At 39.2% G+C, this 22,903-nt stretch overlaps 1 protein-coding gene across 2 annotated transcripts in view; it reads left to right on the plus strand.

The window, feature by feature from the left end:
- The window catches only part of slc38a10 (solute carrier family 38 member 10), a 106,393-nt gene that overhangs the window by 78,342 nt on the left and 5,148 nt on the right, over positions 1–22,903 (plus strand). The window contains exons 12-16 of one of the 2 annotated variants that reach the window (XM_033044378.1): positions 11,513–11,668; positions 14,377–14,451; positions 14,596–14,844; positions 18,447–18,575; positions 22,044–22,211. In XM_033044378.1, the coding sequence (XP_032900269.1) occupies positions 11,513–11,668; positions 14,377–14,451; positions 14,596–14,844; positions 18,447–18,575; positions 22,044–22,211 (777 nt within the window). The remainder of the gene's footprint in view (positions 1–11,512; positions 11,669–14,376; positions 14,452–14,595; positions 14,845–18,446; positions 18,576–22,043; positions 22,212–22,903) is intronic. The other variant, XM_033044379.1, reaches the window with a different exon arrangement.

Below are 22,903 nucleotides of genomic sequence, written 5' to 3' on the forward strand. Positions count from 1 at the left end.
TATTATGAGTTATTTGAACAGATATGAATAAGACGGATGTAGAAGCCTATTGGCCAATTGTAGACAAATGGGATATCCTGGTGTGCCAACTTGATCGGCAGGGACAAAGTAGGCGAAGGGCCTGTATCCATGCTGTATAGCGTTGCGACTTTCTAAGAGCAGGAGTACCTGTCGAAGATAAACTAGTACATACTTCATAAGTGTCAACCTATGTCACATGTTATGGTAGCCTATCCCATCAGGCAACGGGTATGGAAGTGTGAAGGAACAGTTTTTTTCCCAGCTGCTATCAGTCAACTGAACCATCCTACACACAAACTGAGTCTGAAGAAGAGTCTTGACCCAAAACATTGCCCATTCCTTCTCTCCAGAGATGCTGCCTGTCAGCTGAGTAACTCCAGCTTTTTGTGTCTATCTCTGAGCTGCTATCTACCTCATTGGAGACCCTCAGACAATCTTTAATCGTACTTTAGTGGACTTTATCTTGCACTAATTGTAATTCCCTTTATCCTGTTTCTGTACACTGTGGATGGTTTGATTGTAATCATGTATTGTCTTTCCGCTGACTGGTTAGCATGCAACAAAAGCTTTTCACTGTACCTTGGTAATCTAAACTACTGTCTAAGATGTTACGTCCCTTGTATACTCTGCTCCTGATCCTACCCAACCCGTCTCATTCTTTTATTAATTTAGACTTCAGTCAAATCACCCCTGAATCCATACTGTGGTAATACATAGAAGCCCATTTAAGCCAATGCAGCTCTTTAAAATTTACTGAGTGGCCAAAGCCTCTTAAACAGGAAGCGATTGCAGCAGCTCTGCTAACCTTTTTAAACGGAGGAAATGTTATCACCTGTGCAGTTCTTTGAATCTTTATGACCGTTTCTTTGATTATTCCCACTCTTATAGATTTTCGTGTATTTTTGAGAACATTTACAAGGTTATATGTGTGTACTTATTGCACGGTAAGAATATATGAGGTTGCAAGTTTCCATGATGTACAAGGTTAGAAATACATGTTATTTTGCTTTCAATGAAAATAAAGGGTTGGGACAGAACATAAGAGAGGTATAGAGAGCATTTCAGCTGTTTGGTTATGCCAAACTTGATTTGAATATAATTTATTACTCTTCAGTTCACCTTCACTGGGTGCATATCTTGTTTTGCCTGTTAGTTTTAAAAATACACTTATCAACATCCTACAAATTTGAAGCCCAGCAATAGCCTTGACAGTTAATCTTATGTTGATGAGGTTATCAATAATTTCATTTTAAATCGGATTCTACTCGAGTGCTGCCAGCATATTTTGTGGTATGTAAAGATATCTCCCAAATACTTAGTCTTGTTTTTCTAATTTACACCATCAGTAGAATTTAATCTAAAGTAGTCTGTTTTTGTTTAAACTGAGATGGACGAGTCAGATGTAGATCATTGAATCTGAACAATGTCAAATAGAATTCTACAGAATTTACAGAGCCTAGATTTACAGTGCCCTCGATAATGTTTGGGACAAAGACCCATCATTTATTTATTTGCCTCTGTACTCCACAATTTGAGATTTGTAATAGAAAAAATCACATGTGGTTAAAGTGCATACTGTCAGATTTTAACAAAGGCCATTTTTAAACATTTTGGTTTCACCATGTAGAAATTACAGCAGTGTTTATGCATAGTTCCCCCCCCCCCCCCCCCCCCCCCATTTCAAGGAACCATAATGTTTGGGACACAGCAATGTCATGAAAATGAAAGTAGTCATGTTTAGTATTTTGTTGCATATCCTTTGCATGCAATGACAGCTTGAGTCTGCGAGTCATGGACATCACCAGTCTTCTCTGGTAATGCTCTGCCAGGCCTGTATTGCAGCCATCTTTAGCTTATGGTAGACGAAAATGCTGGAGAAACTCAGCGGGTGAGGCAGCAATTATGAAGCGAAGGAAAGATGCAACGTTTCGAGGTTTCGACCCGAAACGTTGCCTATTTCCTTCGCTCCATATCTGCTGCCTCACCCGCTGAGTTTCTCCAGCATTTTTGTCTACCTTCAATTTTCCAACATCTGCAGTTCCTTCTTAAACATCTTTAGTTTATGCTTTTTGGGGGGCTAGTGTCAGTTTTCTCTTCAGATTTTAAAAGGCATGCTCAATTGGGTTCAGATCAGTTGATTGACTTGGCCATTCAAGAATTTACTATTTTTTAGCTTTGAAAAACTCCTTTGTTACTTTAGCAGTATGTTTGGGATTATTGTCTTGCTGAAGAATGAACCGCCGGCCAATTAATTTTGAGGCATTTAGTTGCACTTTTGCAGATAGGAAGTGTCTATACACTTCAGAATTCATTATGCTGCTACAATCAGCAGTTGTGTCATCAATGAAGATAAGTGAGCCAGTACCTTCAGCAGCCATACATGCTCAGGCCATAACACCCCCACATGTGGTCACAGATTAGGTGGTATGCTTTAAATCTTGGGCAGTTCCTTCATTCCTCCATACTTTGCTCTTACCATCACTCTGATATAAGGTAATTAAATACACATGAGCGATTCCAAATACCTGTGAAGCCATGTGTCCCAAACATTATGGTGCCCTGAAATGGGGGGACTATGTATAAACACTGCTGTAATTTTCACATGGTGAAACCAAAATGTATAAAAATGGCCTTTAATAAAATCTATCAATGTGCACTTTAACCACATGTGATTTTTTTTTTTCTTTTACATCTCACATTGTGGAGTACAGAGGCAAATAAATAAATGATGGGTCTTTGTCCCAAACATTATGGAGGGCACTGTAGTAACCATTTAGAAAACAAATCGCTTCCTACACTTTGTTATTGTAATAAAGTTATTACCATAGGACCCTGCTTACCCTTTCACTACCAACAATATGTCGTGATTTGAACGAACAATATTCCTGAATCCACCTTATATAGATCTAATCTGCAGGCTATTTAGAACTTCAGTATCGCTACTGATCATAAAAAGTTATGGACAGCTTGTAATAGGGAATAAACATTGACTTGCATGTGTTTTATGCACTTGTGCCTCTTCAAGTGAAAATAGTAAGCAAAATAGTTTATTTCAAATTATTTGCAATGTTTGGTAAGAAACCATATTTGCTTGAAATTAGAGTTCTCGGCTCTGAGTAATACCAAAACTAAAAAAACCTGTGGCAGGCAGGGACTTTGGCAGCTGACATGCCATTCCAATTGGATTGATAAGTTCTCAGCTTTTGGTCCTTCTGTATCAGAAGGGATGCAGGAATCTACAGCTTGAGCTATACTTACAGTGGAAAGCTTGCCTGTAAGGTGCTTGCTTTTTCAAATTATCTGAGTTTGGGTAATGTTTCCCTTTGAACTTGAGCTTTTCATTGCCAGTTGGATGTCAAATACAAAACCACCTATCAAGCAACTCTTAATACTTTAATTTAAAATATGTTGACTTTAAGGAGTGAAACCCTTTTACAAAACTTGTAGATTTAACAGCTCTTCAATATTTTGTGGACTATTCATATTCTACATATTTACTAAATTGTTAACAGATCACAAAAACGCTGCTTCTAAATAACTGGTGCACGTAAAGTGTTTGGCTGAATATGGGATTTAGATTCAACTGATCCGAAGCTTAATTTGGGGAACAGAATATACCAATGTGTATGTAGCCTGTGACCAACTTTGAAGCTAACAAAATCTGACTTGGGGTTAATGTTGATGCCTAAATGCCTTGAAAGGGCACAGACAGGAGATCCAAGATTCTGGGAAGGATAAATCTGAACTGGATGACATAAACCAACTAATACTTTTCAGTAGTACAGGATAATCAGCATATGCCTGCATCATTTCTAAAAATATAATCACTGCAATCACACGACAATACTGTGGTTTAGAGAAGGTAAAAAAAGATTTGAGTAAAAATTACTTTGGGATGCCTTGTCAATGGAACGTCTTCCTTCTGGGGAAAGCATTGTTGGAAGAATGATTAAAGCAGCTTGCCACATTTTGGAAAATGTATTTCCATTGGAAATGTAGAACTATAATGGGAGTATTGGAATAAGTGAGTTGAGGGCAGCTTCATATTGTGTTTTCCTCAAGATTATTAAAATCTAACTTTCTTGTCACATAAGAGCAGCTTTTCTGTTCTTGGAAATCCTTTGTGCATAGATGTGCGTTGAGGCTGCACCTCTTGAGCCATGCACCACAGTGAAGGATTTTCCTGGTTCTATTAAGCCTTTCTGTTTTGTAATGCATAAAGGGTTCTGGTTTTGTGTAGATTCCTGCCCTTTTTCAGTGTGGGGGCCTTGTTAGAATGTGCATGAAAGCCGTATATGTCATTCTGAATGTATGTCACTGATGAAAAGGTCAAAGGTTGACTGGTCAGGAAGTTCCTCTGTGTGTGGCTAAGATTCAGAACAGTGTATGGTTCATACTGTTTAAAGCTTTGCGCATATTGAAGTTCCCTAAAATCTGTCTACGTCAATTCGTTTGAAGACTTAGCATTTTAATTCATTTTCTGTTAACATTTAACCCTTTGTGCACTATATGTTCTTAACATTTTTCTGGAAAGCGTATTAAAATAGCATATCCTTTCCTATTACTTCACCAACAAACATGCTAAGAAACAGTGACAGCACTGATAGTATAATCCTGATTACCTTTCACAATGAAAAGTCCACATGGTAACACATTTTTAGCACTTCAATTGTTCCATGGGACAATCTTGAAATGTCTACGGTTGATATGGGGCGTTTTTGGAGGAGTATACATCAATAGAAACCACAATGGATACGTTATTTTATTTATTCCTCATCTATCCATTATCGAACCAATTAATATGAATTTTTGGAAGCCCAGTACTTCAGGTTATTATATTTAAATTAGTTCATTCTTGATGCAGCAATCTTGTATTGTATTGTATTCAAATTTATTGTCATTGTCTCAGTTAGAGACAACGAAATGAATTTCCCTTACAGGCAGTATCATAAAAATAAAAATAAATAAATAATAAAACATATTAAAAATAAAATAGAATTTTAAAAAAAGCACAAACACTGAAAGTCCACGACACAACATAACACAGTGGCACCAAGGTGAGGAAGGCACCATAGTCCAGCCAGCCTCCCCTCCGTTCTTCCCAGATGTTCACTCGTGGTCGAGGCCTTCCTAGCACTTCAATTGTGCTGTTTGTCTCTAATTTGAGTGTTTTATCTTGGTTGATTGCCTCAGTTCTGCAAATGAACAAAGCTGCATTTTCGGAGATCCTGTATTTTAAATGAAACATTAAACTGAACCCACGTTTCTCAAACTTCTTTTAAATAGTATGTTTAACATGAGTGCAAACAACTGCAAAGCAATGGGGAATTAGTCTGATTCTGAGCCTGGTTCTCGAATTAACTGGATACCATGAGCAAATTGCTTATCTTTTGTATTGTTGCGTTCTGAGTCTCTTGCTTCCAGATCTCTAGCAGGGTTGTGATGGACAAGGTACATGCACTGGTCCACCTGACACACTTTGGCCTTTTTTAATTTGTTGGGGTGCATTTCATGTACTCCAAGCGGTTCTGCATTATTGCATTTGGTAATGAAATCAACATATGATCCCTGGTACCGGAAGCAAACATCTTTGTGAAAAGAATAAAAAATGAAGATGGTGTCACCTAACTGTTAAAGTTTTAAGTTACTGAATTCTCAGAAGAGTTTGGCAACAGAAAGAACACATTTTTTTACACACAAACATTTGTTTCTGGTGCCAGTGATTCGTGGAACTTAGGACAGTAAAGCATAGGAACAGGCCCTGTGGCCCTCAATGCCTGCAATGTTTGCAATGGGGGAAAAAAAAGATGATTGGAAAATTATACAGGAAAATGAACATAGTAAATTTTTGGAGTGCAATTGAAATTCCCTTGGCAAAATGCTGCTTTATAAAACATTGTTATCCTGTACCATGCCACATTAAAGCCTCATTGTTACAATAGGACATGGGTATTAACTGTCACTGCAAAAATAAGGAATTGATTTCTAAGAAAGTAGGTACTTTTATTACATTGCAGTGATCTGAGCAGCTGGCAGACTTGAAATAAGGTTTTTTAAAAAGATCAAGTTGCTAACAAATTAATCTTCATAGTTACACATAGTAAAATTTTGTAGCCTTCTAAAGAACATTGGGATTGGCTTATTCTTGTCATGTGTAAGTTACAGTGAAAAACTTTGTTTTACTGTTATCCAGGCAAATTGTGCCGTACATCAGGTAACGAAAAAGAGAAATTAAACTGTAAGAGTACAGAATGTAGTCTTACAGGTGCAGAGAAATTGCAGATAGAAAAGTGCAAGGACCGTAACGAGGTAGATAGGAGGATTGGGAAATACATCCCTAGCACATGAGGTCTGGTCATGAGTCTGACAACAGCAGGGAAGAAGCTGCTCCTGAATCTGGTGGTGTGTGCTTTCAAGCTTTTGTATTTTCTGCTGGATGGGAAAGGAGAGAAGAGTGGTGTGTGTGTGTGTGGTCCTTGATAATATTGACTGCTTTCCTGAGGCAGCATACAGTATAGATGGAGTCAATGGCAGGGAATCTGGAATGTGTGATAGATGGGGGTTTATTCGCAACTCTTTCCCTACCAAGCTGTCATGCATCCAGATAGGATGCTTTCTATGATGCATCTGTACAAATTGGTAAGAGTCTTTGGAAAGATGCTGGATTACCGGAGCCTTCTGTGGAAATAGAGGCATTGGTGTACTTTCTTGGCCATGGTGTCAATGTGGTTCAAACTAAGATGTTTACACCTAGGAGATTGAAGCTGTTGACCATCTCCGCTTCAGCTCTATTGATAAACACTGGGCCTTATACTCCACCCAAGTTAATGAAGTCGATGACCAGCTCCTTCATTTTGCAAAACTGCAAGTTAAACCATATCATTTTGGATTTCCTCAGATTAAATAGGGCTCATCATACACTCCACACTTAACATAAAGGTTATAAATGGTTGTGTTGAATTGGGGGATGTTTGGATTGGGGCTTTTAACTACAAGGAGAGGTAGGACAGACTGGGATTGTTTTCTCTGGAATGCTGGATGTTGCGGGGAGACCTGATAGAAGTATATAAAATTATGAGTAGCAGAGATAGGGTAAACAGTCAGAACACATTTCCCAGAAAAATCAAATACTAAAGGGCATAGCTTTAAGATGAGAGGAGTAAAGTTTAAGAAGATGTGTATGGCAATTTCTTCACACAGACGGTGGTGAATGCCTGGTACACGTTGGCAGGGTACACGGTGGAGGCAGATACATTTGTGGCATTTCAGGGACTTGTGGATAAGCATGTGGAAATTCAGGGAATTGGAGAGATTTGGATTATGTGCAAGTAGATAAAGGTTGGTCTTGTCATCATGTTAGGCACAGACATTGTGGGCCGAAGAGCCTGTTCCTGGGTACTGTCCTATGTTCTATGCATCGTTGGTAACTGCAACGGGCTGGTGTACCGTCAGTCCAGGGTCACCCCGGACTTCTCCAGCTGCCCCCAGACAGAGATGGGACACTCGGGAGGGGATGGGGACGGTCCAGTCGCAATTAAACAGTGCTTGCAGCACCGGAGACCCGGGTTTGATCCTGACTACAGATGAAATGCAGGTCTGTATTCATGCAGCACAGCACAGCTGCCGAGAATGTTTATCGCGAGTGAACTATGACATGGGCATGGGCAGTCAGAATACCAAACTCGCTTATTACAAATGCTTTGTGTGACAACTTTACTTCAAGAATAGTGTTTAATTGTCATATGCACCAAGAATGAAACAATTAAATTATTTTAGTCATGCAGCGTGGAAACAGGCTCTATGGTCCATTGTGTCCATGCTGACCAAAATGCCCCATCGTAGCTAGTCCCATTTGCCTGCACTGGACCCCTCTAAACGTTTTCTAGCCATGAGCCTGTCCAAATGTCTTATCCAAACGTCCCATATTACCTTTCCTTTCATGTGTCTTATAACGTTTACCTTTAAAAAGTTACAAATATATTGATTTATTACGCAAGCACACTCTATTATTCTGTGGCAAGTAACAGCATATTCATGCTATAAATTTAACATTCATGCAGAGATGTGGAGATCCTGTCATCATTAATTTGTGTTATGGTGATTGGATGTCAAGGTCCAAAGTGACTGAAATGAAGTAAAACCATGATATATGAATCACCATGTTCGACTTTGCTCCAGTGTTCACGGAAGTTGATTACAGTTTCAGCTGTCCTCGCACTACTTTGATGCAAACATTGAAATTGCCAGTCTTGAAGTAGGTGTGATGTTCTTCCACAAATTTAGCAAATACTGGTAGTTAAATTATAATGTACCAGTCTAATAGAAATATAGTAAAATAAGAAAAGATTTTAGAAATACTTTTTGGAACATCTTTTATTTTCTCTATGTAATTTTGGCTTTAACACAATGTCTATAACACATTTTCTGCATTAAACTCCTTGGATTCATTCACTAATGATATTAACTTGGCCAGGTCAGCAGGAATGGAAATGTTTAGCCTTTCAGTGAGTTTGGAATGTTGTTCTCGAACCAGCAAGATTGAATAATATATTTTAATGCATGTTCTGCATTAGAATTAACTGAAGGACAATTGAAAGCACAAGAATAATCACTGGCTGCTTTAACCACAAGGTTGTTTGTTCCAGGATAGAAATTCCTGGATATCATGCATGTTAAAAAATATTTATTTAAATTGTTCTAAGTGCATTGTGATACGTCGATTCTTAAGGATGCATGTGGTACTTTTATGAAATTCATTGCTGTATAGGGCAGGACTTTAAATGGTCTACATTTTAGTTTAGCCATTACTATAATGAGCTTATAACAGTATTTCTGAAATGATGTGTTTGTCTTCTAAAAAAATGGATGATTAATTGTCCAGAAAACTTTATTTTGCAATAAACTAGTGCCTTTGTACATACCTGTAGACAAGACTGGCATGTTGGGAAATGGGCTGAAACTTTAGTGTTTAATTTTGTTGTAATTTTTTTTTTAAGTGCTTTATATAATGCTGTGTTGATCTTGTACAAATCTGCCAAGAGAAGTAATTTTCTAGAACTTGGAAAGTGGATTTGGATAGCAAAGTTATAACTGGCCAGAGCACAAGCTATGATGCAGGTCTGTGCCACGATTCTACAAAAGTGGTGTTCCTGTGATTAAATCATCTTGTCAGCAAGAGGGAGCTACAGGAAAGTCCTTCCTGGCAGCTGGTTAAAGGATAACATTCTCCTGATAACACGATGATATTCTTGCAGAGCAGAACAATGTACGACATTAGAAATCAGCAGCAGCGCAGTATTTTGAGAATAAACTGAAACTTGTTTATTTCCTCAGTGTGCTAACATCAACAGGTCGTAGGATGGTCACGGTAGATACGGTCTTGATAATTTTGAACCTTGGATCCACAGAATCTTGGCTATATGTGCAAAAGCAAACATAACAAAAAACTGAACTTGTCTCTGAAACTGTCAGAAGTGGAATGAACTCCCGAATGACAGGTTGTGCTATGGTCCATTAGCCTGTTTCTACACGTGTGGTCTGTAATGCTAATGGGGGAAACCATCAGAAAATAGAAATCCATTTGCCTTCCAATATGTAGCAATGTTACAAAATTTTGAGATTTTAAAAATCAAGTCTGCAATTTATCCCATCAGATAAAGCATAAAAATAAGTTTAATTTGACACCTAATTCACTTTCATATCTCAAGTATTTAAAAAGTTATGGCCATTTTCATACTCGGAAATTAGCATCTTGTTCCCTATTGATTTTCTATGGACATAACAAAAAAGCTGTGATCGTGGACAGTCTAAAGCCCATAACTTTCTTAAAAATTAAGAGAACTGAATGAAATTTTCAGTTATCATAGATTGAAGCATTCTGAAACAAATATAAAATAATCTTACTTGGATGACCTGAAATTAAAGCATATAGTTAGTTAGTTACCCAATTGTAGCTAATTCCAAACTTCAATTACTAGATCTAAACATCTATCCATTTCTTAAGAAAAGATTAACATTTTTAAATAGCCTAAGTGTCCAAATAATATTCACAAAGAATTCACAATAAAACATGATTTTTAAATCTCATTGACATTAATTTATAGGCCAAATGGAAGGAATTTAGTGTTCAATTGCTGTAAATTAATGGCATTTAAATCAGCTTTCGAGTGGGGAATCCTGTGGAACGCGCTGGTTTAGAACGTTCACATTGCGGTAGATTTGTGCCCCCAAATGCCCAGAAAAATACTGCGGGATATAATGGGCCCCAAATTAGCTACTCGCAACATTACATTTTGTATAAAGGGATCTTAAGAAGCCCTTTTTAACGTAAAAATAAACAACCTACCTTCCGTTGTCCCCTGTATGAGATCCGGCCCGTTGTCGGCGGTCGCGGGTTTAGAGGTTAATTTTTAACCTACTATAACAATACTATAAACCCCTTAAAACTAAAAATAGCTCAAGCGACCGAATCTTCCAGCGATTTTTCGTTAATAATTAACTAGGCTGAACATCCTCAATTTGAACAGCCTAGGGAAAATCGCGTTTTAAACCCGCCCCCCTCTAAATGGCGCCAAAATCGCGCACACGGGCTAGGACAGATTTTCAGCGACGCTTCAGGTACGTTTTGCAACATACCTACAATATGGCAATTTATGATTGTCATATTGGAATATGTGTTTCAAACATCAACACAAAATAGCTTTGGGGAAAAAAACATCATCTGTCCCATGAAAGGTACACAAAGAAGTACAAATTTAGAATAAATTCATTAGATTTGAATGATTTAAATGTTTAGGCGTAAAAATTCATGAAACTTTCTTGAGCACATTTTGAACTGCAAAAAGTGTTTAATATTCCAATTAAGTACGACAGAGTTAGTTCCGTTATTTTCCTTTAATATTCTTTTGGCAGCATTCGGATTTTGCAATTCGTTCTGGCACCATTCTGCTGTTTTGTGCCTGTATTTATGGTTGTATTTCACATTATTGTAAGTTTGCTGTTTACTCTGAGCTTCACGTGAGCTGAGCATTTCATTGCAGCCTGGTGTTCGTGACAAATTATTCTGAACCTGAATCAGATGTTAAATTTCAGGGACTTCTATTGCATTCCCACTCGTGTAGTAGTGAACAATACCACCTAGAGTTCATTTTAGGGACTGTTCTTTCATAAAGTAAATTTATCTCTCTCTCATAGCAGTTGGGGGGGGGGGGTTACAAACAATTTTAGCCAAACTGTCGAAAACTAATAGGTTTAGAACAACCGGTTCGGTCGTTAAATTTTAAAGAAGGGGGACAGGGGCTTTGTCATTGTGGACATTCTGAACAATTTAAAAGCTCAATTACATTGAATGTAGTTTTGCTACTGTAGACATATGGAGGCTGAATTGAGATTATGTCAAAGCATTGCCAAAATATTTCACAATAATTATTCAAATCAGTGAGAATTTGTAAAAGCTGAATAATGGCTTTTTGTTGGATTTCTGTATTTTTAGCTGAAAACGGTGTGATCAACGAAGCGAATGATGATAGAGACCGTCCAAAATTGGAGAAAGATGTTATAGAGCAACCTCAGATAAAGGTCCCAATAGAACCACATGAAGATAGAGATGACAAGGGTGAAGAGGTCCAGCTGGATCGCCCTGACCAAGGTAATGCAAGGGGTTACTCTGTGCAAATTAACTTAGAATGGGAATTGATTTTAATTATCAACTGGTAATTTGGATCTGACCTCTGACATACTAAATTTTGTTTGGTTTTGAATTTGTTCTCACTGTTGTGACCAGCACCACTGCGTCGCTAATGTTTTCAACGATGATGAATGAATGAAATGTGCTGATTGTGGGGTACTGATTGTGGATGATCAGCCATGATCATATTGAATGGCGGTGCTGGCTCGAAGGGCCGAATGGCCTACTCCTGCACCTATTGTCTATTGCTAAAACTTTATTTTATCATCATCGGAGAAATAATTTCTATGCTTTTTTTTTTGTAAGGCAATTTTTATATTTGTTTTTCTGTTGCACAGGTTAACCGCGGGAAATTTGCAAAGCATAGCTTAACTCCCCACCAGCTTTCCTCCTCAATATAGGGAAATGACAAACTTTGCATGCTCTGGAGCGATTGCAATATTGCACTCATGATATAAAATTAGACCAACTTTAGGATTACTTGAGAAGAAAGTTTATAACCTTGTGCAAGAGAATGTCTTGCATATCCCAAAGCTTTTTGACTAATATTTCCTACATAATTCAGAAACTAACCTTTTATGGAGAAAAATCTTTTACTCGTATTCAAGTATTAAAAAATACCTCATTAAAAGTAACAGCAACTGGAGTTTGATGTCATGAAGCAAACAAGCACAGACACAAGTCCTGAAGTGATATCTGCATGTTTTGTAACCAGAAAATATTTCTATTTGAATGTAGAGAGCAACCAAAACTTTAGGAGAAAAAAGTTTAGCCCATCTATTATTTTACCTCTGATTTATCGTGCAACATTTGAGATCGGTTGGTTTCAAATAGTAGCCCGGATGTAGGGTGTAAGTTGCAGCAGGAGTTAAAACTGGCATGTAACAAAAGTAATGCCACTGTGGTGATGGGGGATTTCAATATGCAGGTAGACTGGGAAAATCAGGTTGGTTCAGGACCTCAAGAAAGAGAGTTTGTAGAATGCCTCCGAGATGGATTCTTAGAGCAGCTTGTAATGGAGCCGACCAGAGAAAAGGCAATTCTGGATTTGGTGTTGTCCAATGAACCAGATATGATAAGAGAACTCGAGGTAAAGGAACCGCTTGGAGGTAGTGATCATAATATGATTAGTTTTAATCTGCAATTTGAGAAGGAGAAGGTTAAATCAGAAGTGTCAGTGATGAACAAAGGGGACTATGAAGGCATGAGAGGAGAGCTGGCCAAGGTAGACTGGAAAGGGATCCTAGCAGGAATGACAGTGGAACAGCAATGGCAGGAATTTCTGGGCATAATCCGGAAGACGCAGGATCATTTCATTTCAAAAAGGAAGAAAGATTCTAAGGGGAGTAGGAGGCCACTGTGGCTGACAAGAGAAGTTAGGGATAGAATAAAACTAAAAGAAAAGATGTATAACATAGCAAAGAATATCCGGAAGCCAGAGGATTGGGAAACTTTCATAGGACAACAGAAGGAAACAAAACGGGCAATAAGGGCTGAAAAGATGAAGTATGAAGGGAAGCTGGCCAGGACTATAAAGGACAGTAAAAGCTTCTTTAGATATGTTAAAGGAAATAGAGTAGCAAAGTCAAATGTGGGTCCCTTGAAGGCAGACACTGGTGAAATTATTATGGGCAACAAGGAAATGGCAGAAGAGTTGAATAGGTACTTCGGATCTGTCTTAGGGGCCACAGTCTTAGAATAAAGGGTAGATCATTTAAGACTGAGGTGAGAAAAACATTTTCACCCAGAGAGTTGTGAATTTATGGAATTCCCTGCCACAGAGGGCAGTGGAGGCCAAGTCACTGGATGGATTTAAGAGAGAGTTAGATAGAGCTCTAGGGGCTAGTGGAGTCGAGGCATATAGGGAGAAGGCAGGCACGGGTTATTGATAGGGAACGATCAGCCATGATCACAATGAATGGCGGTGCTGGTTCGAAGGGCCGAATGGCCTCCTGCACCTATTTTCTATGTTTCTAAGTATTTATCAGCGCAAGATAGACAACCATGCCGGCAAGATTTACCCTGAGTTGCCGAGACGCAAGGTTAATAAGCATGTGTACTACCACATGGCCGGAAAATTATATCATGACGTTTAACTTTTTAGAGATATCAGTAAGCCATAACGGTGTATGCCATCATGAAAAAAATACAGTCTAAAATTAACTAGACTGCATTTCTCGAGCCCACATTGGCAATAATGATAGGAAGCAGAAACATAATGTGAATACTTAAATAGACCTTGATCTGCTTTCTTGTAACACATAATTTGTAATTAGATGAGAAGCATTTAGGGCGGCACAGTGGGGCAGCGGTAGAGTTGCTGCCGTACAGCACCAGATACTCGGGTTCGATCCTGACTGCGGGTGCTGTCTGTATGGAATTCGTACATTTTTGTTGTGACCGCTTGAGTTTTTTGGCTTCTGTAAATTGTCTCTAGTGTGTAGGATAGAACTTGTGCACGGGTTATCGCTCATCGATGCAGACTCGGCGGGCTGAAGGGCCTGTTTCCACGCTACATCTCTGAACTAAACTAAATAAAGTGAAAAAACATCCCACATTTCGTTTGAAGTGACAACTAAGATCTATGTAAATAAAAAAAAAATCCCAGGTGTGGGTTTCTGAAAAATTTGTTGGGTTTGCATCTACCTTTTGTCCTTTTTACTTTGCAGGGGTTGCTCATCCCGTCGGCGAGGCTCATCGACACGAACCACCAAACCCACACGATGAAGTTATTGTAGATGAAGGTATGGATGGTGATGATTCAAATGAAAAGTAACTACTGATAGTGAAAGCTGAGCAGGCAGATGGTGTAAATCAGGAAGCTAAAATAAATATTAAGAAAAAAGAGGTAAAAGAATCAAACTATGAAGCCAAAATTAATTTTGCAGTAAAAGAAGAGGACGGCAGAATTGGAAATGAGATCAACAATCCTGGGAATGCTCCAGAAGTTAAACCAGAACAAAAGGAACAGCAAGCCAATGTGGAAGAGGAAATGAATGCAAGAGCTGCAGACCCTCAAGCAGGTGTAGAACTACAAATGATGGATAAACATGGCAACATTCCTGGAAAAGATGACTCAGTGATTCATAATCAAGAAGGAATTGTAGAAAGCATAAACAACAGAGATCTTAAAAATGGTACGTTGCATCTGGTCAGATTCTTCTCAAACCTTGGCAGGCTGCTGTATTATTTCCTGCAGATGGTGTAAATTGTAACTAGTAAAGGGAAGTGGTAGAGTACATTACAAGTTAATTTGCAGAATGGTTGATAAAGTGATCTACTTTGGGTTGCTCCTGGCAATCTTTACAACCCTCCAGTGAAGTATCGAACATTTCTAAGTCATGTAGATTTGCAGGCAAACTTGTTGCATAGAGTTGGAATGGTTGAGTGGTGAGCTTCTCATTCAAAAGAGTTTAACATCTGCACTGTTACTTTAGCAGGATATTCATTTGATTTGTCTATTTCAGTTGACTTCTGATTACACGTGACCTTTCTCTTCTCTCATCCTGTCCACCCAATTCCAGAATTGATTTAAAACACAAAGTGCTTTGAATGAGGCAGCAACTGGAGAGGGAATAGACAGGCAATGTTTTGGGTCCATTCCCTTTCCAAATGCTGCCTGACCCACTGAGTTCCTCCAGTACTTTGTGTTTTGCACAAGATTCAAGCATATGCAGTTCCTTGTGTTTCCAGATTTAAGTTGTAGGGTTTAGCTATAGATTGTGCTGTTTCCACCTCCTTTCTCTTCACTGCCATGCTCTATTTATTTGCCGTGCAAGTAATTCTGCACGGTCTGAATTTTGGACATGATATTAACACCAATTTATGAAAAACTGGGAGAGATTGAGCAATGTAAAAAAAAACAATAGCAGCAGTCTATTTGTTGAGATTTGGTTTTCCTGTTTGGATGGTTCAATTGAATTAATCCATTCATCTAATTGTTTCCTGCAGAAATTGGACATTTCCTCAATGACTGCTGATGCTTATTTTGGCCAAAAGTGTTTTGGTATCAGTTGGCATGTTAACAAAAATGGTTTTGTATTTTAATTTGCTGACTTCATTTTATTTTTCTACACGGCTAACATCAGCAAAGCTGCACCCTTTAAGGCCCAATTGGTCAGGGCAGAATCTGAAGTGAAGTTGGGGATAGATAAACAATTTAGCTGGCCCCTGTACTAATAATCTGTTAACGGATGTGACAGCAATATTGCTGCCATTTTAACGATGCATGACAGTCTGGTTACTTCTGAAATATTATTTTACATTACTTAAATATTTTTGAGCCTGTCATAGAAAATGGAACTATACAGCACAGGAACAGATTCGTCGGCCCTCAATGTTTGTGCCAAACATGATGCCGAGTTAAACTAATCTCATTGCCTGTACATGATCCATATCCCTCTATACCCTGCACTTCCATGCACCTGTCAGCCTCTTAAACGCTGCTATCGTATCTGCCTCCACCACCGCCCCTAACATGCATGCAGGTGTGCGTGCGTGTAAAATGTTGTCCCACACATCTCCATTAAACCTTCCCCCTCTCACCTATAGCTATGCCCTCTAGTGTTGGACATTTCCATGGGGGGGGGGGAGAGGTTCTGACTGTCTACCCCATCTATGCCTCACAATTTTATACACTTTTACCATGTCTCCACTCAACCTCCATTCCAGAGGAAACTATGCATGTCTATCCAATCTTCCCCTGTAGCTGAAAGCCTCTAGACCAGGCAACATTCTGGTAAACTATCTCTGCACAATCTCTAAAGCCTTTACATCTTTCCCATAATGGGGCCACCAGATCTGCACGTAATACTCCAAATGCAAGCTAACCAAGGTCCTGTCGAGCTGCATCATGTCATCTGTTGAGTTTGTTGTTCATTTATTTTATTAATTTACTGGTCAAATTTCCCAAAGACATTTCTATATTTCCATTTTCCACTGTAATTTTAAGTGCATTTCAACTTTTTGTGTAAAGACTTGGTGTCACTACCCAAAGTGCAATACCTAGCTCTTGTGAGTTCACTACGGGACGGTCACTAATATCTATTGGATGGTTTGTTGTCTATTGACAACAAACTAAAAACTACAGGCTCAATGTGTTGCACTATTAAAACTTGCAGATTAGGTTTAGTTCCATTTGCACAGAATGGCATTGAATTTATAAAGGACATTTCTGCCCTCTAGTGTCACCAAGCAGTATTGCAAAAATTTAGCAACTAATTAAAAAAAACTGACAGTGCTGGAGTAATAATGGGTCAGGCAGCATCTCTAGAGAGCGTGAATAGGTGACGTTTTGGGTTGAGACCCTTCAGACTGAATTACTTTTCACTGAAGACGGGACCTGACCTGAAATGTCACCTACCCGTGTTCTCCAGAGATGCTGCCTGATCTGCTTATGTAATGGCTCTTTATTGTCATGTATGCTCCAGCATTTTTGTGTCTTTTTTTTTTATAAACCAGCATCTGCAGTTCCTTGTTTCTACGTTCTAACAGAAGGAAAAATAATTTGGACAGTTTTTAATGGAAATTACAATTTCCTGCTTGAACAAAACAAAGTGCGACACTTGCAGTTAAACTTTGAAATCCTGAAGGTGGTTCCTTCCCAGCCATTTTAATTTGGATTCCCCATGGAGTCCAGCAAAAGAGCACAAATTAGTGGCAGTTCCCCAGCACTTTGCACTGTGGAATCCACACACTTATCCCAAAATAAATTACATTTGGTACAAGGACAGCAGTTTTCAATGCAGAAGAACAGTTCTTTTCTAGGATTATTGGGTAATATTTTTTGAACTGGTTGAAGTTAATTAATTGTTTTTGTGTTCTTGTATATTCAAGAATTTTAGTTTCACTTTACATTTTTACTAAGTTTTGATGATTAGAAGATTAAATATGTTGGAGTATCCGAGACATTTCTAAATGTCCAAAGTCTTCAACAGGTTTTGCAGCCTGGTAGTACAGCACCTTGGTGATGCCAGCTATCTGATTTTTCCAAACGTTTGATGGGGCGTTGTGAACGTATTCTCTGTACAATAGCATTTTGCATACAAAAACAGGAAATGCTGGATAAATTGGCTGTTGGTCTGACCGATGGTGATAGACCTGAAATGTTTCCACAGGTGCTCTCTGATCAGCTGTATTTTTCCACCATTTTCTATTTTTGCTTCAGATTTCCAACAGTTTTATTTTGATTTAGCATTTGCGCACACACGATACATTGTTCATTGTAATGGTTTCTGGTCAGGTAGTTGATAACTGCTACACAAAAAAGCTGGAGAAACTCAGCGGGTGCAGCAGCATCTATGGAGCGAAGGAAATAGGCAACGTTTCAGGCCGAAACCCTTCTTCAGACTAACTGCTATATTGGCAAAAGGTAACTTTGTACCTATGGTAGAAACAAGGAACTGGAGATGCTAGTTTATATGAAAGCTAGACATGGTGCTGGAGTAACTCAGTGGTCAGGCAGCATCTCTGGAGAAAAAATATGGGTGACATTTCAGGTTGGGACCCGACCCAAAATATCACCCATCTTTTTCTCCAGAGATGCTGCCTGACCACTTAGTTACTCTAGTACCGTGTCTTGGCACCTATGATGTAGTTCAGCATCTACTATGAATAGCTAGGTGGTAAAGGAAATTCTGGCTAGTGGGTAATTCTATCTGCTTTTTAAACTAAATTGTTTGGCATTTACATGTAGTTTAGTTATAACGATTTTTTTCTCTTCCCATCACTTCCTGTAAAGGCAATAAGAAGGACTTGCCATCATTGGAAAAGATTGATGTTGCTGGAGAGTCCCAGCTACACATCCGAGATGAGAGGGACCGTCAAAATGTAATTGTGGAAGGCAAGCAAGATGGAGAAGCAGTAGAGGGTGAGTCGTGACAAGAAATATACTAGTTATGGAGTTGTACACCACAAAAACAGGTCATTTTGCCTAGCTCGTCCATGCTAACCTGGTTATATAATCGAGCAAGTCTGATCTGCTTGCATTTGAAACAAACCACGCTAAACACTCCTGTACATCAGCGAGTCCAAGTACAGGCTCGGCGGTCATTTCGCTGAACACCTCCGCTCAGTCTGCCTTAACCGACCTGATCTCCCGGTTGTTCAGCACTTTAACTCCCCCTCCCATACCCAATCTGACCTTTGTGTCTTCGGCCTCCTCCATTGTCAGAGTGAGGCCCAGCTCAAATTGGAGGAACAGCACCTCATATTTTGCTTGGGTGGCTTACACCCCAGCGGTATGAACATTGACTTCCCTAACTTCAAATAGCCCTTGCTTTCCCTCTCTCCACATCCCCTCCCCTTCCCAGTTCTCCCACCAGTCTTACTGTCTCCGACTACATTCTTTCTCTGTCCCGCCCACTCCACTGACATCAGTCTGAAGAAGGGTCTCGACCTGAAACGTCACCCATTCCTTCTCTCCAGAGATGCTGCCTGTCCCGCTGTTACTCCAGCATTTTGTCTACCCACTCTAAACACTTCCTCTCCATTTATGTCATTTAAGTATTGCCATTGTACCCATCTCAAGATTCAAAAGAGTTTATTGTCATTTGTCCCAGATAGGACAATTAAATTCTTGCTTTGCTTCAGCACAACAGAATATAGTAGACATAAATAAATACAGAACGGAACTGATCAGTGTGGATTGAACTTCGGACCACAGGGCCCACGCTGACCTGATCATACTAGTTCTATGTTATTCCCACTTTCCCATCCACTCCCTACACATTAGGCCCAATTTAGAGGCCAATTGAACTACAAACCCACATGTCTTTGGTATGTAGGAGAAAACCGGAGCACCCAGAAGAAACCCATGCAGTCACAGGGAGAATGTGCATATTCCACACAGACAGCACCAAAGGTCATGATCAAACCCAGGTTTCTGGCGCTGTAAGGCAGTAGTTCTATTATCTGCACCTCTCTGAAGCTTCCTCTGGCTTGTTCCATATATGCACCACCCTCTGTGCAAAACAATTGCCCCTTGGGTCACTAAAATCTTTCTCTTCTCATCTTAAACCTATGCCCTCTTGGTCAAGGCTCCTTTACCCTAGGGGGAAAAAGGCTATGACACTTCACCTTATCATTGCCTCTCATGATTTTGTATACATTTATAAGATCACCCCTTGACCTCCTATGCTCCAGGTGAAAATGCTCAGCTGCTGCTTACAACTCAAGTCAAGTCCTGGTAACATGCTAGTAAATCTTTAATGCACCCTGCCTAATGACATCATTCCTTTAGCAGGGTGACCAGAACCTGCGTTATCCAAATGTGGTCTTGCCAAAATCTTGTTCAGCTATAAAATGATATTCCAGTACTTAATAGACATCGATAAGTGCATACGTGCCAAAATCTATCTTCATCTCCCGGTCTACCAGTGTTGCCACTTTCAGGGAACTATGCACCTGTACTCCTAGGGCGCTCTGCTCCATAACACTCTCCAGGACCCTACTATTTACTGTGCAAGGTCTGCCCTAGTTTGATTTATCAATGTACATCACCTCCACTTGGTCATAGGCCCTCTGTGTGAAAAGTTCCAGGCAGTTTCTTCTCTAACTTCCCACAGTTTCCAAACATATAGTAAACTGTGGATTTATCCACCTTGATACTCTTCAGTACCACAGGCACCTCTTTTGAATTTGAGATATGGTCCAACATATCACTAGTGTCACTCAATTCTTCAGAAAATACAGATGAGGAGTATTCATTTAACACCTGGTCCATCGCCTGTGGCTCGACATACAGAAAATCGAAAATAGGCCTATTCTTTCCCTTACCCATTTGTTCTTAATGTACCTTAATATGCCTGTAGAATCTCTTGGGATTTTCCATTATATTGACTGCCAGAACTATCTGAGCTATAAAGCTCTTGGTTTTTAAACAGATGCTATTTTAACTATTTCTAAGCATTTCATGAGACAATGTCCTCAACAGAATTAAAATTTATGACTAGACAACCATTGTTTTAAGGTTTTTGAAATGTTCTATTATACAAATACAATATTTCCCCCCCCCCCCTATTTATCCTCTGCATAACCTCCATCATCTTTAATCCTATCACTACCTCCTCTACCTATTCACCTTTCAACTTTCTATAGAATTAATAATGGAGCTTTTTTCCTCTTCTGCTAAAACCTCTCGTAAAATCATAAATAGCTCGTTTGTTGCTGCAAACAAAAATAGAGTGAATTTTTTAATGCTGGAGTTTATTGATGTCTACCTGCCCGGTAAACAGAATGCCCAAAGGTGATTAATGTAGTACCTAACTGTCTCCTTTTATGATTCATAACTCCTAGCAGATTAAGAAATAAAACAATAGTTTGTAGTCTGAAAGTTGCACTCAACAGAATTTGAACGAGGTGCAGAATTCATATTTTAAATTATTTTATGGTTTTAGATCCTCACTTCATTATGCTGTTTAAAATATTGAAAACTACAAGCAGTTGGATGATATTTCTTTCGAGCTCATGGACAAACATCAGTAGTTAGTTAGCTCGTGTGCAAATGGAGAATCATAAACATAACCACACCTCTTACCACACTTTGGAAACTGAAATTTTGATTGTATCCTTATTATTTTAATGGACCTTGAATTAAAATGTTGCCCTTACATCAACGTGCTGTTTTATTTCCTCCACTATTGAACCCCCAACCACTCCGCAATTCTCAAAAATATTGCTTGATAAAAGTGCCATTGTGGTAATCTGTAAATTAAATAAGTGAGGATTTTGCACTTCGTATAGAATTTTGGTCAAGTCCCAGTATCTTGTCTCAGGAAAGGTTTATTGTTGAGAATTCCAGGAAGACGAGAATAATATTGGGGCTTAGATTACTAAATTAAGAGTATAAATTACTTAAACTTGTCTCACAGTCCCTTGAGTTTAGATCATTGAAGACTGAACTGGTGAAGGTGTTTAAAATGTGAAAAGGAATGGATGGGGTGGACGCAAGGAATGAGATTTGTCTGGGCTTGGGTGGGAAGAAATCAAGAACATGGGGCTATGAACATAGAGCTAGTCCATTTAGAGCTATGCTATTCAGAGCGAAATTAGAGAGCATTTCTCTGCACCTGTTGAAAATCTAGAGCATCTCCCCAGGAAAGACTATAAAAGACAGAACAATGGAAGTTTCAAGCTGGTAGACAGCTTTTGTTTAGTAAAGGTATCATAAAATGTCTAAGTGAAGTTTAGCTGCCGACCAGTCATGCTCTGATTGACTGAAAGGGATACTCTTGTTCTTAAAATTAATCCAAAGATTGTAGTTGTGTGGGTCAAACATTTAGAGCAGGGTGATTTTGCTGAGAAATATTTGATTTTTTTTCTTTTTTTTCTAATGCAGGCGACGAGAAACTTCTGGACCATGTAGTTTTACTGAATGTGATCAAAGAGCAGCAGGAACAGCAGAAGCGCCTATTAGACCAGCAGGAGAAACTTTTGGCTGTCATTCAGGAACAACACAAGGAGATACACCAGCAAAAGGCTGACGATGAGGACAAAGGACAGCTGGGTAAGAGTCATTGCAAAGAACAGAATAAAGTTAGGCAGTGCTTTAACACTGGGGCAGCACGATGGCACAGTGGTTGAGTTGCTGCCTTACAGCGCCAGAGACCCGGATTCAATCCTTACCACAGGTGCTGTCTGTATGGAGTTTGTACATTCTACCCGTGACCTGCGTGCATTTTCTCTGGGTGCTCCAATTTCCTCCCACACTCCAAAGACATACAGGTTCATAGGCTAATTGGCTTGGTAAAATTGTAAATAGTCCCTAGTATGTAGGATAGTGTTAATGTGCGGGGATCGCTGGTCGGCGTGGACTCGGTAGGCCGAAGGGCCTGTTTCCGTACTGTATCTCTAAACTAAACGCTTTGAGAGGTAAATTCTTCCAACATTCTTCAGTTTGGGTAATTTTTACTAATATTCAGAGTTAACAGATGCAGCATGGAAACGGGCCCATAAGCCCACCGTCCACGCTGACCATTGCTCTCTCATTCACACGAGTTCTATGTTATATCATTTTTGCATCTACTCCCTATACACTAGCAGTAATTTAGAGGCCAATTGGGTTTAAGGTGAAGGTGAAACGATTTAACAGGAATCTGAGGGGTGACTTATTCACACAAAGTGTATGGAACAAGCTGCCTTGAGGAGGTAGTTGAGGCAGGGATTATCCCAACATTTAAGAAACAGTTAGACAAGTAC

The sequence above is a fragment of the Amblyraja radiata genome, chromosome 26 (assembly GCF_010909765.2).
Source record: "Amblyraja radiata isolate CabotCenter1 chromosome 26, sAmbRad1.1.pri, whole genome shotgun sequence".
Lineage (NCBI taxonomy): Eukaryota > Metazoa > Chordata > Chondrichthyes > Rajiformes > Rajidae > Amblyraja > Amblyraja radiata.